Source organism: Salvelinus namaycush, chromosome 16, assembly GCF_016432855.1.
Source record: "Salvelinus namaycush isolate Seneca chromosome 16, SaNama_1.0, whole genome shotgun sequence".
NCBI lineage: Eukaryota > Metazoa > Chordata > Actinopteri > Salmoniformes > Salmonidae > Salvelinus > Salvelinus namaycush.
The window spans coordinates 15,940,649-15,958,688 of NC_052322.1; the positions used below are offsets into that span (position 1 = coordinate 15,940,649).

Genomic DNA, 18,040 nt, shown 5'->3' on the forward strand with positions numbered 1-18,040 from the left:
TATAAATACTTTGTTACGCATGCCATTCTAAAGAGTTTTATTCAGGTTTCTGGGAAGATTGCTCCATTTAATTATCTTTATATATTTGTTGTCACTTATTAAGCATCCTAAGTATTTCATATTTTTTGTGGTCCACTTAAAGGATTGCTGTAGATCATGAGTTATTATTTTTCCTATTGCCATTATTTCATTTTTTTCACGTTCATTTTATATCCTGATATTTGAGTATTCTGAAAATATTTTTAACAAGGGGGCGTTGAATTTTCAAAATTAGTCATTGTGTTTACCAATACTGATACCTGTTACGTTTGGGTCCTTTACAAACAGGAGGAGGGAGAAAGGACATCCCTGTCTCGTGCCCCTTTCTAAAGCAATTTCAGCAGATGATGTATTATTATTTATTTTTGCTTTAGGATATTTATATAATATTTTTTATGAAATGTATTATTTCAGTTGGAAAGTTGAATGCTTCCAAAGATTGTAATAGAAAAGGCCATACAAGACGGTCTAAAGCCTTTTAGGCATCAACAGCCATAAGTGAAAAATCTACATCTTGTTTTTTTGCGTATTGTATTATAGGGAATACATTTTTAATAAACCCTGTTTGTATCAATTCTGGTAAGACTTTTGCCATTCTGTTACTTATGAGTTTTGTTATTGTGTAATTGTCTAAATGTATTATTAAACATATGGGTCTTGTAATCTACAGGGGACTCCACAGATTTTCCTGGTTTTAATACAACTGAAATAACTCTTTGATACATGGAACTCGGAAGCACTTGAGTGACGTGTGTTGTCATTTGAGTAAATAGGGGTGCTACTTTGTCCCAGAATGTCAAATAAAATTATATGGGAAAGCCATCCATACCTGGAGATTTTCTCTGTGCAAATGTTTTACCAATGTTTAATATTTCATTTGGGGGATTTCTATTTTTTGTGATTATTTTTTGTCTGCTGATAGTTGCTTCAGGGTTATTGAGTCTGAGAAGGTTATTTAATTCAGATTTCTATCGATTTTCTGTCACGGCCATCGTCTAGGTGGAAATGACCGGACCAAGGTGCAGCGTGGTGAACATACATTTTCTTGTATTTAGAATGTCGCCAACAAAACAAGAAACAAAGAAACGACCGTGAAGCTTACGAGAGCTATAGTGCCACTAACAAAGTCAACTACCCACAATAACATAAGGGAAAAAGGCTACCTAAGTATGATTCCCAATCAGAGACAACGATAGACAGCTGTCCCTGATTGAGAACCATACCCGGCCAAAACATAGAAACAGAAAAACCTAGAAATAAAGAAACTAGAATGCCCACCCTAGTCACACCCTGGCCTAACCAAAACAGAGAATAAAAGCCTCTCTATGGCCAGGGCGTGACAGTACCCCCCCCCCCCCCCCCCAAAGGTGCGGACAAAACGAATACACGCCAAACCATTTAACATTTTAAAAGATAAGGATACAAATGCTTTAATTTGAAACAACAATGCTATTAATTACAATTTAAAAAGCTTCCATGAAAATGTCACGCCCTGGCCATAGAGAGGCTTTTATTCTCTATTTTGGTTAGGCCAGGGTGTGACATTTTCATGGAAGCTTTTTAAATTGTAATTAATAGCATTGTTGTTTCAAATTAAAGCATTTGTATCCTTATCTTTTAAAATTATAAATGGTTTGGCGTGTATTCGTTTTGTGAGGGCTGTTTAACAGGTTTATTATCTATGAAATAGTATGCTTAATTTGAGTTTAACCTACAGTTGTTGGCTCTCTTCAAATGTAAAAGATCATATTTTTGCTTAAAGGAAAATTCCACCCAAAAGCTATGTTTTGGTATTTGTTTCATTAGTCCATTGTTGACATAGTCCCAAAACGTTTTGCTTGTCAGCTATCAAGTTTTCAAGATACGTAACTTTCAAAATACAGAAAGCATCCCCGTATGATAAATGTAGCATTATATGATGCAAAACGCAGAATCATATGATGCAAAATGCATCATACAGGGATGATTTCTGTGTTTTGAAAGTTACATATCTTTTGAGACTGTGTTAACAATGGAATAATGAAACAAATACCAAAATATGGGAAAGTTCAGAGATGTTATTTTCTTCTTTACCTTGTAAAGATTTTTTATGGCCCTTTCCCAAGATAGAAAAATAAATCATGAACTCAGATTGATTTTTTGCAGAGTATAAGATTATAATTCCGGGTCTTGAAGATGCGCTGTAGGGCATTACTTGATACCTCAAGGTTAGGTCTTGCTCAATAACGTAACATTAATGTGTTGAACATTTTTGATGTGTTGGGTAAATCACATTACAGGTATTGTTGCTGCTATCTGCATTTAGCTGTATCATTTAATGTTATTACATCATATTGCAGTCATTTACAGTTAACTGGAAAAAGAGTATAGATCAACAACTCAGGTGTTAGAAATTACGCTGCTGATGACTTCTTGTCATTGATGATCATAAACTTTCAAAAGCAAGATAACAAACTGACAAAATGTCAACCGAAACACACAAATAACCCCTTTTTTTTTTTTTTGTTATCAACATTTTAGACATTTCAACTAGATTTGCTCTCTATTAAAATTAAACAGCTTAAGCATTTTCTCAAAAGGAAAGAAGTCCAGTATTTAGCAGCCGGATATCTGTTTAATGCTATGTGGGAAACCTTTATGTCAGACTGCAAATTAAACGCATATGTCTGAAATGAGTCAAAAGGAGAAAGGGGGATTCCATACATCTTGCCAAGTTTTCTTTATTTTATTTTTCTTTTGTTTTATGATCAACTCGCTCCGTTTCAGTACAGAGTAACGACAGGTGATGACTGTTGCTTTCTTGGCGTTTTACATTTGTTTGCGTTTTGTTCCAACACTACTCTATGGGATACCCCTTGTCCTTTCTTTTTTCTCTGGTAATTAGGAATGGAGGCAGCCAGAAAGAGTTGAAGAGGCCCAGCTTGGCTTGACTGTGGGAATCCTCGGTAACACTTTATGTTAAGGGTCCATAATAAACCATTTATAAGACATTTACAAACCGTTTGCTCACCATTTATTAATCATTACACCCTCATTTTTGTGAGAATTGACACTAGTCACTCAAAACATTTATAGTATAAATAGCACTCACTTTAGATTAGGGACTGCAAAAATACTTTACGAATGATTAGTACATGGTTCATGTGGGAGTAACAATTTATTAATGCCTTATAAATGGTTTATTACGGACTTTCAAATAATGTCTTATGGAACCCTCTCCTCCCCTCGTGGAGCCACGTCCATGAGATGGAGCCAGAGGAGCCACGTGTGTGTGTGTGTGTGTGTGTGTGCACGTGTGTGTGTGTGTGTGCATGTGTGTGTGCACGTGCATGCATGCGCGTGTCTCCTAGAGCCAGAGAAGGCCAGAGCCAGTTGTGTCCCATTCAAAGGGATTTCACAGTCTTACTGTTCCAGAACTCTGGGTCACATAGAGAACCTCTCCAAAACAATGGCAATCCCTCTTCTACGTAGATCTACTTTTTTATGTCCGTCTCCAATACTAGCCATTAGTGCAGTGTGTCATAACCCGACAGCAGGAAAGCCTTGATAAAAAAAAAACCTGGACAGACAAGGTCCAAGTTCTAGCTGAAGCAGCCCCCTAGAGAGCCCACGTATCATAGCTCCCCACACTCAGCCCCCGGAAAGCCCATGTCTCAAAGCTCCCCATACTCAGCCCTCAGACAGGCCATGGATGTAATGAGTCACAACCATTATGCTAACAGACTAGTAACAGATAAAGCATCTAAACACTAGGTTACTCTTCTGCCGTCCCATGCAGTCCAGAGACTTCTGAGGGCTATTAACAACAACAACTAAAGGACCATAAATAAAAACCTAGATCTGATTTATGGAAGGTTATAAACAAAGCCTGGATGGCCTAGCTATGTATAACATAAACATAACATAACAGCTAACCAGGAATAAATAGTTACATTAGAATAGTCCCTAGGTTGTGCATCTGGCTTTATAAGAGCTGGTGTTATGGTTAGTGTTTGGGTGACGAATGCCAAGGTAAACCAAGTAGCTGCCGTAAGTGCTGTAGATGGATCAATGAGGACCACTCTTCTCTCTGGACTCAGTATTGAGGATATTGAGGTGCAATGAGGTGACCAAAATTATATATCCCTCACTACACAGACAGTCTGTATTTAGGAGTTGCGACAGAGAGCAGGACAACAAAGACTGTACTGAAAACTGTGACTGACAACTATAACAAAGTACATCTCCTCAGCATACAATCCTGTAAGCTGTCAATGAAGCACATTAACAATCTTCACAATATACTAATACTTTAGTAAGCTTGTTAAATAATTGTGTGAAGTTCAAAAATAAACCTACAATAAAACCTATCTTGCTGTGATAAGCTTCTTATCCTAAAAGGGTTGGCACTGTTTAGTATCAGAAGGAATTGGAATGGTATGCAAATACCTGAGCGGTGGGTGAGGAGGAAAGGTCAGGATTCAAATGACAGATAGAAAGTATGGTGGCCTTTGTCACTATTACTCAATCACAATGATTAATACAGAAATATCTGAGACTATCTTGTAATGGTGATTCTGCCATTCCAATGTACAAGTTAAATAATTGTGTCACAAGGCCTAAGTATGACTGGATAGAGCAGACCAATAAGAATGCAGTAGTACACACACTAGTAAACATTTTTTCCCCCCTGACGTACTGAGGTATTTGAAGCTCGTCTACAGTTTTGTGTAGGGAAAGGGAATACCTAGTCAGTTGCACAACTGAATGCATTCAACCGAAATGTGTCTTCCGCATTTAACCCAACCCCTCTGAATCAGAGATGTACGGGGGGGCTGCCTTAATCGACGCCCACGTCATCGGCGCCCAGGGAGCAGTTGTTGTTGGGGGTTAACTGCCTTGCTCACCTTGCCGGCTCGGGGATTTGAACCAGCGATCTTTCGGTTACTGGCCTAACGCTCTTAACCGCTAGGTCATATTCCGCTAGGTCCTATTCCTTAACAGAGGTCCTATTCCATGCACAACAAAAGAAACAGCATAATGATAACATAACGCATGGATAACAGGCGAGGAAGGAGAGGGCACAGGAGAGTGAGGCTGCTGTCTTATCTGATGGATCATGCAAATTATTCATAGGTAAAACGCAACATGGTGGTGCTGTGGCACTAGTGAGCGAAATTTGTGGAGGCATGATCAACCAGAGTAATAATAATAATATAGGGCTGTAAAGTAAATTGCCTCTAAATCGGCATGGGTAATAACTGTCTACATCTGATTATCATGGCTGGTTTATGAGGGTAAATACTTGCAAAAAGGTAAAAAGTGAATAAATACCCATATATTCCTATGTAAAGTTTTCCACATTCCCACAGTTTTCCAATGGAAAATTCCCAAAACGTTTTCAATGCTACTGGCACGTATTGTATGAGTGTTTTTTTTTTCTCAACAGAATCTAACAACGGTCAGAAGAATACCGGCAAACATTTCACTCTTGTAAAATAACCGTAACATTTTTAATAGATGAGGTGGGACATTATATAGAATATGGTCCATGCCACCATCATCCACTTCCACCCCCAGAGGTGTTGACTCATATTGAGTAATACTCACCATGGGTTTTCTCCATAAAGATGACCTTGGAGTCGGAGCTGAAGTTCTGTCCCGTCAGAATCATCTGCTGACCTCCCAGGACAGAACAGCTGTCCATGTCTTGTTTATCCACCATGGGCAACTCATGGGCGGAACGCTGGGCTGTGAGATGGAAGAGAGAACATGACGTTACACACTGTGGTACTGACAGGTCGTGTTGGCGTAGTGGGTAGAGGACTGGCTGTAGGACAGGAGACAGAGCATGGCATTATTATGACATAATGTTACGCACTCTGTGGTAGGTCATTTTGGGGTAGTCTGTTTGATCTCTGGTTGATGTTTGCTTTGAAGTCACAAGGTAATTGTTGACTGATTACAATGAGACTAGTACCGGCTAATTAAAAAAACAAACATATTTCCTCATTGTGCACTTTAAATATTTGTCTGAATATTAGATTTGTGTAGACATTAATATGGGGCAATTACTTGGTACATATGAAGAGATTTTGTTTGAATTTGAGGTTGTAGTGTCAATTGCGGCTACACGCTACAGACCTGGACAAACAGAGCACATCATGGAAGTGGGACTCTGTCCAGTGGAAACATATGACAGCGTGCGGTAGCCTACAGTACAGAAAGGGGTTGAGGGAGGAGGGGGAAGGAACATGAAGGGTGGACCTCTCCAACACCATCATCATTACGCAATGGAGCGTATGTTGGAGTATGTTCAACAAACCCTGTGACCTGTCCATGATGTAGACACTGATTGGCTGCTGTACTGTATTCTCTCCCGGTACTGTAGATTTCCAGCACTGATAGCTTAATCAAGCAGTGGCACTGAAGTTGCAGCCACAGAGACAGTGGCAGCCATAGAAATATAATTTGCTAGAATGGGAAAAGCTCCACAGACCATGGCAATTCAACTGGAACACCTATGGGTGCACTCAATATGGCCACCAGTTCACCCATTACAGACCCAGTGACTTGAAAGGCAATTTCCGTTCTAGTAATTCTATTTCTATGGAGGCAGCCATGTTTAGGGAACCAATACCCGACTACAGCAAATCAAGGCTTGACTCTCTGCTCTTATCTTTTAGTGACTGACCTTATTATTGGGGATCAACTGTCAGCAATGCCAGCATAAGGGGTTACATGAAGGCTAAATTAATCACTTGGGGAATGGACGGCAGTTGCCTTCCTTTTAGCCGGATCAGGTTTACTACTAGAGAGTGTGTGGCAATTAAATCTAAAAACATTTTGTACACATGATGAGATTGAGACCAAATGAATGGAAGTTACTTCCTCAAGCTTATCATCACATCCTGCCTGAAAGACTGAAAACCTATCTCCAGTGAGGCGTGTGAAGTGTAGACAAACAGTTGTGACCTTCGGACAGCCTACTATACTGTGAGTCAACACAGAGGATAATACCTGGAAGCTAGTCTCTTCAAACACACACACCACTGACAGTTTAGTTTGCTTATTGGCCATTTTAACAGATGTGTTGGGGGTGTTCTAGTACGACTGTGCAAACCATTTTTTACTTGACTGGTTTTCAGTGATGCCAGGTTTGCCGAGGAGCATGACTGCATATTTTACTTTCGCTCATCAGACAACAATGTTCTGACACTCCGGAGTGAGATTGCATCCGATTGTTGGACAGCACCCACTACATCATTTTGCATAGGACAGTGACGTGCAATCAGGGTAGGCAGTGCTTACCCTATGACAATCTAATTTAGAAAGCAAAAACTGTTATGAAAAGCCAATTAAAAGATAGCAATTGTTTTTATATATATATATAATTGTATCTAATGTTTTTTCTTAATGATTATGGTGGTTTTTATGCTCAAACTTGAAAAATGTGCTGAAACTGCATCAAAACCTCAGGAACTGAGCCAGGGTGTTCTTGCCTTCCTTTCTAGCCATTCAAATCCATTCAAATAGTTGACGCTGCGGCCATTCCTGACTCCAGTCACTGTTAATGGACAGGGTCAGTATATGCGTCGCTGCTTTGCCTAGCTTGAAGTAGCATCATTTATTGCATTGAGCCGATTTCAAATTTTGCGCATAAGTATTGCCTAAACATGTTGTGTGGGTATTGCCTGGGGTAAGCTACATAATTTGGCGCTCACGTCCCTTGAACTGATCAATCTCGAAGCTAGCTAGCAAAAACAACCTGACAAATGGACTATACTGCACCTCAAATACTGCACCTCAAATAATATTCCAAGTTGGAATAATGTAAGGCTCTGTTTGGAGGGTTCGAAGAGAGGAACGCCAACCATAATGAAAGTTTAGACCAGACAGAGGCAGCATACCTCTAGAAGACATGACAGGCAACCACCATATCCCTTACTGCTAACTGTCGGGCAGGCGAACAGTGAGTACAGGACTGTCCACTTGTCTGAAACGTCATTACCAATTAATACTTTTTACCCAGACTTTTACACATCTTGGACATTTACTTTGTCGACGTAATGGGAATGACATTTTGTGTCAGTGTGAAAGTGGAACCAAGGGATGCGTCTCCCACATGTCTGTTGGCCTGCTGTGTACATGCAGAATAGTGTAAATGACATGGGGTTCTGCTGTGACTTCTACATCGCTGTCACTGCGGGTTGTACTGTTGAATCATGAGAATATACAGCATTCCTCTCAATGCATTTGATTTATCAAGCTAGAATTTCATTTTGACAAGACACATTTTCAGTAATTTCGATTGTTGATATGGAAATTTCATTAGAACCTTCCCAGCAAACCGGGAACATTCCCAGAATATTATGTCGATTCCTATTAAGTTCTAGTTAGGGTTTTATCTAACAAAGGACATGTTTTAAGTCAAATATCCTTGGAATGTTCTCCTAACGTTCACTAAAATGTTGTGCACAACATCTGTAACAACCACCACAGAACATTCCCCAAATGTTCTCATTAGGTTCCAGGTAATGTAATAACACAATGTTCGGGTAATGTTCTTAGAACATACTGGCACAACTAAATGTTCTGCTAATGTTGATGGATATGTTATTCAAAACACCCATAACAACTAGCAGGGAATATTCCTACAATGGTCTCATGAAGATATTCTGTAAGGTTATGACATGATGATCCATCATTTTTCTAAAAACATACTTCTGTGATAATGCATAATAATGTTCTGCTAATATTGATGTGTAATGTAACATTATTATATGAAATCGCCAAACGTTTAAACAAACGGCATTTCAATCTTCTTACATCATTATATTTTATTAGGGTATTGTCCTAACATAGCTATAGCTATTTTAAAGAATGGTAATTAAGTACTTTTGAATGTACAAACTGCCATCTTCAAGCCTTGTAGGCTACTTGGTCTGCTGCGCCAACAGGATCCTAATGTTTGTAGTAGATTTCCCTTTGTACTAAAATCCTTAGATTATGATCCAAACTACGGCTATATGTCTTGGTACATTTTTATTTGAGTCTTTTAGCAGACGTTGTTATCCTGAGCGACTTACAGGAGCAAAACAGGGTTGGTGTACTCGATGAGCTCAAGGGTACATCAACCTATTTTTCACCTAGTCGGCTTGGAGATTCAAACCAGCAACCTTTTGATTAACTGCTAGGCTACCTGCCGCCCTGTACATACACATGCACATCTAAACTCAGCAAAAAAAGAAAACGTCCCTTTTTCAGGACCCTGTCTTTCAAAGAATATTTGTAAAAATCCAAATAACTTCACAGATCTTCATTGTAAAGGGTTTAAACACTGTTTCCCATGCTTGTTCAATGAACAATAAACAATTAATGAACATGCACCTGTGGAACGGTCGTTAAGACACTAACAGCTTATAGACGTTATGAAAACTTAGGACACTAAAGAGGCCTTTCTACTGACTCTGAAAAACACCAAAAGAAAGATGCCCAGGGTCCCTGCTCATCTGCGTGAACGTGCCTTAGGCATGCTGCAAGGAGGTATGAGGACTGCAGATGTGGCCAGGGCAATACATTGCAATGTCCGTACTGTGAGATGACTAAGACAGCGCTACAGGGAGACAGGACGGACAGCTGATCGTCCTCGCAGTGGCAGACCACGTGTAACAACACCTGCACAGGATCGGTACATCCAAACATCACACCTGCGTGAGTTACACCAGGAACGCACAATTCCTCCATCAGTGCTCAGACTGTCCGCAATAGGCTGAGAGAGGCTGGACTGAGGGCTTGTAGGCCTGTTGTAAGGCAGGTCCTCACCAGACATCACCGGGAACAACGTTGCCTATGGGCACAAACCCACCGTTGCTGGATCAGACAGGACTGGCAAAAAGTGCTCTTCACTGACGAGTCGAAGATTTGTCTCACCAGGGGTGATGGTCGGATTTGTGTTTATCGTCGAAGGAATGAGTGTTACACCGAGGCCTGCACTCTGGAGCGGGTTCGATTTGGAGGTGGAGGGTCCGTCATGGTCTGGGGCGGTGTGTCACAGCATCATCGGACTGAGCTTGTTGTCATTGCAGGCGATCTCAACGCTTTGCGTTACAGGGAAGACATCCTCCTCCCTCATGTGGTACCCTTCCTGCAGGCTCATCCTGACATGACCCTCCAGCATGACAATGCCACCAGCCATACTGCTCGTTCTGTGCATGATTTCCTGCAAGACAGGAATGTCAGTGTTCTGCCATGGCCAACGAAGAGCCCGGATCTCAATCCCATTGAGCACGTCTGGAACATGTTGGATCGGAGGGTGATGGCTAGGGCCATTCCCCCCAGAAATGTCCGGGAATTTTCAGGTGCCTTGGTGGAAGAGTGGGGTAACATCTTACAGCAAGAACTGGCAAATCTGGTGCAGTCCATGAGGAGGAGATGCACTGCAGTACTTAATGCAGCTGGTGGACACACCAAAATAGCACATTATTCAAACAGGTTGTCGGATGGAACCCTTTAGCCTAGTGTATTTACTTCAAACAAAGTCGCCATAAAATCAAAGCACATGCAAAATTGACACTGCCAGACTGTACACAGAGTACTGAATGCAGTTCAGAGTTCATCAGAACTGAAAATTCGATCCTGGTTCGACCCAAGTCTGGTGAGCTGAAGCCTGAGCCCAGGCCTAGTCTGATATCACAGAAATGAAATGAGCTCGAACCTCAAAAAAAGCCAAATTTCTAGAAAACAGTAGGCAATATTGATTTAAACTGCTGTTGAGAACAACGCGGTGGGGGAAGGCGGCAGCGGAGTGAGGAGACGAGGAAACAGCGTTTAGGCCTAGATATTCAAAACATTTCCTCTTTTTATCTCCACGCTATTCATGAGTTGATCTGTTATCTGTATAGTCATCAACTCGATTTTGCCAAATCTGAGATATTCTGTCATTTGACAGTTATCTAGCAAGCTTAGCAACTTTGGTCATTTGACTTTTGTTTGACTGCTGTTACAAAGGTTGGATGATTCGACAACACTTCAGCCTACACAGGGTGAGCTCTGTGTGTCCTGAGCGCGCTCTGTGTCGAGATGAAATGCGCTGAATTAATTGAGAAACATAACACTCTGAATTGATGAACGACCTGTTTCGCATTTCACAACAATGTCATTGGCAATCAAAGTTACTCTATCGTTACTAAATATTTCACTTGCTGTGAAATCTTTACATAGTGCAGTCAAGCCGGCAATGTGGTGCAGCGACAATCTTATTTTGGGAGAAACCTGCATAGTGACCATATCTTGGTTTTAAATGCTTTAAATGGGCACTTCTGATTGAAACTTGGTAGATTTTGGGGAAAATAGTCATCCCTACTGGTAATGTTCTTGCAATGTGAGGCAAATGTTTTATATAAACATTGTATAATCATCAGCACAACTGGACAGTGTTTGTGTTTGAAAAAATGTGTGTTTGTGAACATTTTCCGCCACCAAACGAATGTTCTGGTAACTTTGTATCCAAGATGGCGTAGCAGTCGGACGTGTGTTAGTCTTGTCTCGTGTAAAAATGGAGTTCATCGTTTTTTTCACATTCTACCTATGACCTAAATATACTTTCCTGCAACCCGCCTCACCCAATGTGGTACGGATCTGCTATTTTTATACGAGAATAACTGGAACCTCCATCAGAAGCTAGCCAGCTAACTAGCTACTAGCTAGTAGTCACTGTTAGCCACAGCTAGCGGTCTTCACCTTAAGCCCGGACACCAGCCAGCTTTAGCTCGGTCAATACCTGTCAGTCTGAGCAGTCCAATATCAACCCAGAGCATATCGGACTGCTTTTTTCCACCACATCTCCGGATTCCTGCCGCAAGCTCTGGGCCATTACACCGAATCATCGCAGCTAGCTAGCTACAACCGAGTGGCTACTGCTGGCTAATGCCTCTGTCCCGAAGCAAGCACCGGTTAGCCTTGAGCTAGCCTCGAGCTAGAACCATCTCCCGGCTAGCCGAAGAGGTATACCCGCTAATTCGTGAGCTACAATACCTCTTTTGCCAATTGGCCTGGACCCTTTATTGCCGACACGGAGCCCCGCCAATCCATCACGACTGGTCTGCCGACGTAATCGTCCGATGTGGTTTCAACAGGCTTTACCGTTGCGATGTTGCCTTAGACCAATCTGCTAGCCACGGCCCGCTAGCTTTCTGAACGCTGTGCCTTCGCTCGCCTAGCATAGTAGCGACTACCGAACGGCTCCCGGACTCACCTATTGCTGCTCATTGGACCCTATGATCACTCGGCTACACATGCCTCTCTCTTATGTCAATATGTCTTGTCTTCTGCTGTTTCGGTTAGTTATTGTTTTATTTCACTGTAGAGCCCTTAGTCCTGCTCAACATGCCTTAGATTGCTCTTTTGTCAAACACCCCACACATGGGGAGACCTCACCTGGCTTAGCTGGTGTCTCCAGAGATGCAAGCTCTCTCATCGTCACTCAATGCATAGGTTTACCCCCACTGTACTCACATCCTACCATACCCTTGTCTGTACATTATCCCCTGAATCTATTCTACCATGCCCAGAAATCTGCCCCTTTTATTCTCTGTTCCCAACACACTAGACGAGCAGTTCTTATAGCCTTCAGCCATACCATTATCCTACTCCTCCTCTGTTCCTCTGGTGATGTAGAGGTTAATCCAGGCCCTGTAGCCCCCAGATTCACACCTATTCCCCAGGCGCTCTCATTTGTTGACTTCTGTAACCATAAAAGCCTTGGTTTCATGCACGTTAACATCAGAAGCCTCCTCCCTAAGTGTGTTTTATTCACTGCTTTAGCACACGCCGCCAACCCTGATGTCCTAGCCGTGTCTGAATCCTGGTTTAGGAAGGCCACCAAAAATTCTGAAATTTTCATCCCCAACTACAACATTTTCCATCAAGATAGAACTGCCAAAGGGGGCGGAGTTGCAATCTACTGCAGAGATAGCCTGCAGAGTTCTGTCATACTATCCAGGTCTGTGCACAAACAGTTCAAGCTTCTCCTTTTAAAAATCCACCTTTCCAGAAATAAGTCTCTCACTGTTGCTGCTTGTTATAGACCACCCTCAGCCCCAGCTGTGCCCTGGACACCATATGTGAATTGATTGCCCCCCATCTATCTTCAGAGTTCATACTGTTAGGTGACCTAAACTGGGATATGTTTAGCACCCCAGCCATCCTACAATCTAAGCTAGATGCCCTCAATCTCACACAAACTATCAAGGAACCTACCAGGTACAACCCTAAATCCGTAAACATGGGCACCCTTATAGGTATCATCCTGACCAACTTGCCCACTAAATACACCTCTTCTGTCTTCAACCAGGATCTCAGCGATCACTGTCTCATTGCCTGCATCCGCAATGGGCCTGCGATTCAAACGACCACCCCTCATCACTGTCAAACACTCCCTAAAACACTTCAGCGAGCAGGCCTTTCTAATCGACCTGGCCCTGGGTATCATGGAAGGATATTGACCTCCTCCCGTTCAGTAGAGGATGCGCCTGGTTGTTCTTTAAAAGTGTTTTCCTCACCATCTTAAACAAGCATGCCCCATTCAAAAAATGTGGAACTAAGAACAGATATAGCCCATGGCAGACCTGACTGCCCTTGACGAGCACAAAAACATCCTGTGGCATACTGCAATTGCATCGAATAGCCCCTGCGATATGCAACTTTTCAGGGAAGCCCTGTAGCACTAATTCCAAAGGTTTTGGGACACCATAAAGTCCATGGAGAATAAGAGCACCTCCTACCAGCTGCTCACTGCACTGAGGCTAGGAAACACTGTCACCACCGATAAATCTACAATACTCGGGAATTTCAATAAGCATTTTTCTACGGCTAGCCATGCTTTCCACCTGGCTACGCCTACCCTGGCTGCAGCAACTTGCCCAAGCCCCCCCTGCTTCTCCTTCACCCAAATCCAGATAGCTGATGTTCTGAAAGAGCTGCAAAATCTTGATCCCTACAAATCAGCTGGGCTAGACAATCTGGACCCTCTTTTTCTAAAATGATCTGCCAAAATTGTTGCAACCCCTATTACCAGCCTGTTCAACCTCTCGTTCGTATCGTCTGAGATCCCTAAAGATTGGAAAGCTGCCGCGGTCCTCCCCCTCTCCTGTAACAAACTGTTACAGACCTATATCCAGCCGGACATGCCTTTCTAAAGTCTTCGAAAGCCAAGTTAACAAACAGATCACCAAACATTTCGAATCCCACCATACCTTCTCCACTATACAATCTGGTTTCCGAGCTGGTCATGGATGCACCTTAGCCACGTTCAAGGTTCTAAACGATATCATAACCGCCATAGATAAAAGACAGTACTGTGCAGCCGTTTTCATCAACCTGGCCAACGCTTTCGACTCCGTCAATCACCGCATTCTTATCGGCAGACTCAATAGCCTTGGTTTCTCAAATGACTGCCTCGCCTGGTTCACCAACTACTCAGATAGAGTTCAGTGTGTCAAATCGAAGGGCCTGTTGTTCGGACCTCTGGCAGTCTCTATGGGTGTGCCACAGGGTTAAATTCTTGGGGCGACTCTTTTTTCTGTATATATCAATGATATCGCTCTTGCTGCTGGTGATTCTCTGATCCACCTCTACGCAGACGACACCATTCTGTATACATCTGGCCCTTCCTTGGACACTGTGTTAACAAACCTCAAAACGAGCTTCAACGCCATACAACACTCCTTCCGTGGTCTCCAACTGCTCTTAAATGCTAGTAAAACTAAAGGCATGCTCTTCAACTGATTGCTGCCCGCACCTGCCCGCCCGCCTAGCATCACTACTCTGGATGGTTCTGATTTAGAATATGTGGACAACTACAAATACCTAGGTGTCTTGTTAGACTGTAAACTCTCCTTCCAGACTCACATTTTAAGCATCTCCAATCCAAAATTAAATCTAGAATTGGCGTCCTATTTCGCAACAAAGCCTCCTTCACTCATGCTGCCAAACATACCCTCGTAAAACTGACTATCCTACCGATCCTTGACTTCGGTGATGTCATTTACAAAATAGCCTCCCACGCTCTACTCAGCAAATTGGATGTAGTCGATCACGGTGCCATCTGTTTTGTCACCAAAGCCCCATATACTACCCACCACCGCGACCTGTATGCTCTCATTGGCTGGCCCTCGCTACATATTCGTCTCCAAACCCACTGGCTCCAGGTCATCTATAAGTCTTTGCTAGGTAAAGCCCCACCTTATCTCAGCTCATTGGTCACCATAGCAACACCCACCCGTAGCATGCGCTCCAGCAGGTATATCTCACTGGTCATCCCCAAAGCCAACACCTCCTTTGGCCGCCTTTCCTTCCAGTTCTTTGCTGCCAATGACTCGAACGAATGGCAAAAATTACTGAAGCTGGAGACCTATATCTCCCTCACGAACTTTAAGCATGTCACACCCTGACCTTAGAGATCCTTTTCATGTCTCTATTTTGGTTTGGTCAGGGCATGAGTTGGGGTGGGCATTCTATGTTTTGTTCTATGTTGTCCTTTTCTATGTGTTTGGCCTGGTATGGTTCCCAATCAGAAGCAGCTGTCAATCGTTGTCTCTGATTGAGAACCATACTTAGGTAGCCTGTTCCCACCTGTGTTATGCGGTGGGTAGTTGTTTTCTGTTTTGTGTGTATACCTGACAGAACTGTTTCGTTTTCGTTCTTCCTCGTTGTTATTTTATTTAGTGTTCAGTTTCAATTAAATTATAACATGAACACTTACCACGCTGCGTTTTGGTCACCTTCTTTCCCAGGACGATCGTTACAAAGCATCAGCTGTCAGAGCAGCTTACAGATCACTGTACCTGTACACAGCCCATCTGTAAATAGCACACCCAACTACCTCATCCCCATACTGTTATTTTTTTTTTTTTTTGCTCTTTTGCATCCCAGTACCTCTACTTGCACATCTATCACTCCAGTGCTAATGCTAAATTGTAATTATTTCTCCACTTTGGCCTATTTATTGCCTTACCTCCCTAACCTTACTACATCTGTACACACTGTACATAGATTGTTCTATTGTGTTATTGACTGTATGTTTGTTTATCCCATGTGTAACTCTGTGTTGTTGTTTTTGTCGCACTGCTTTGCTTTATCTTGGCCGCCAGGTCGCAGTTGTAAATGAGAACTTGTTCTCAACTGGCCTCCTTGGTAAAACAATTTAATTCACAGAACCAATGTTAGTTTGCTGGGTTATTTATTATATACAGTGCATCCGGGAAAGTATTCAGACCCCTTGATTTTTTCCACATTTTGTTATGTTACAGCCTTATTCTAAAATTAATGACATTTTCTCATTAATCTCCACACAATACCATATAATGACATAACAAAAACAGGTTTTATAGATTTTTGTAAATGTATAAAAAATACAAATCTGAAATACCTAACTTACATAAGTATTCAGACCATTTGCTATGAGACTCGAAATTGAGTTCAGGCACATCCTGTTTCCATTGAACATCCTTGGGATGTTTCTACAACTTGATTGGAGTCCACCTGGGGTAAATTCAATTGATTGGACATGATTTCAAAAAGGCACACACCTGTCTGTATAAGGTCCCACAGTTGACAGTGCATGTCAGTGCAAAAACCAAGACATGAGGACGAAGGAATTGTCTGTAGAGTCCCGAGACAGGATTGTGTCGAGGCACAGATCCGGGGAAGGTTTGAAGATCCCCCAAGAATACAGTGGCCTACATCATCCTTAAATGGAAGAACTTTGTAACCACCAAGACTCTTCCTAGAGCTAGCCGCCCGGCCAAATTGAGCAATCAGGGGAGAAGGGCCTTGGTCAGGGATGTGACCAAGTACCCTGATGGTCATTCTGACAGAGCTCCAGAGTTCCTATGTGGAGATGGTAGAACCTTCCAGACGGACAGCCATCTCTGCAGCACTCCACCAATCAGGCCTTTATAGTAGAGAGGCCAGACGGAAGCCACTCCTCAGTAAAAGGAACATGACAGCCTGCTTGGAGTTTGCCAAAGGGCATCTAAAGGACTCTCAGACCATGAGAAACAAGATTCTCTGGTCTGATGAAACCAAGATTTAACTCTTTGGCCTGAATGCCAAGCATCACGTCTGGAGGAAACCAGGCACCACTCATCACCTGGCCAATACCATCCTTACGGTGAAGCATGGTGGTGGCAGCATCATGCTTTGGGGATGTTTTTCAGCAGCAGGGACTGGGAGACGTGTCAGGATTGAGGGAAAGATGAACAGAGATAAGTACAGAGGGATCCTTGATGAAAACCCGCTCCAGAGCACTCAGGACGTCAGACTGGGGAGAAGGTTCACCTTCCAACAGGACAACAACCCCAAGCACACAACCAAAACAATGCAGGAGTGGCTTCGGGACAAGTCTCTGAATGTCCTTGAGTGGTTCAGCCAGAGCCCGGACATGAACCCAATCGAACATCTCTGGAGAGACCTGAAAATAGCTGTGCAGCAATGCTCCCCATCCAACCTGACAGAGCTTGAGAGGATCTGCAGGGAAGAATGGGCGAAACTTCCCAAATACATGTGTGACAAGCTTGTAGCATCATACCCAAGAAGACTTGAGGCTGTATTCACTGCCAAAGGTGCTTCAACAACATACTGAGTAAAGGGTCTGAATACTTATGTAAATGTGATATTTTCAGTTATTTTGTAATAAAAATGTCTAAAAACCTGTTTTTGCTTTGTCATTATGGGGTCTAGTGTGCAGATTCATGAGGGGGAAAAATATTTATTCAATTTAAAAAAAAAGAATGTAACGTAACAAAATGTGAAAAAGTCAAGGGGTCTGAATACTTTCCGAATGCACTGTACGTGTGTGTAATTATATTTCACATCATAAAATTATTATGTGTGTGTGTTTTTACACACCGTGCATTGGATTAATTGTAAATCCATTGTGAAAAGCTATGAAATTAGTAAATGTGTCCATATATTGGTATTTTAGTGCCACCTTTTAGTCGTAACTGTGGATGCTACATTG

General features: G+C 42.3%; 1 protein-coding gene across 1 annotated transcript in view; it reads right to left on the reverse strand.

Moving 5' to 3' along the window:
• Window positions 1-18,040, reverse strand: part of LOC120061102 (nuclear factor of activated T-cells, cytoplasmic 2-like) — an 88,275-nt gene that overhangs the window by 58,953 nt on the left and 11,282 nt on the right. Inside the window, exon 6 of the mRNA XM_039010651.1 lies at window positions 5,629-5,769. Within this exon, the coding sequence (XP_038866579.1) occupies window positions 5,629-5,769 (141 nt within the window). The remainder of the gene's footprint in view (window positions 1-5,628; window positions 5,770-18,040) is intronic.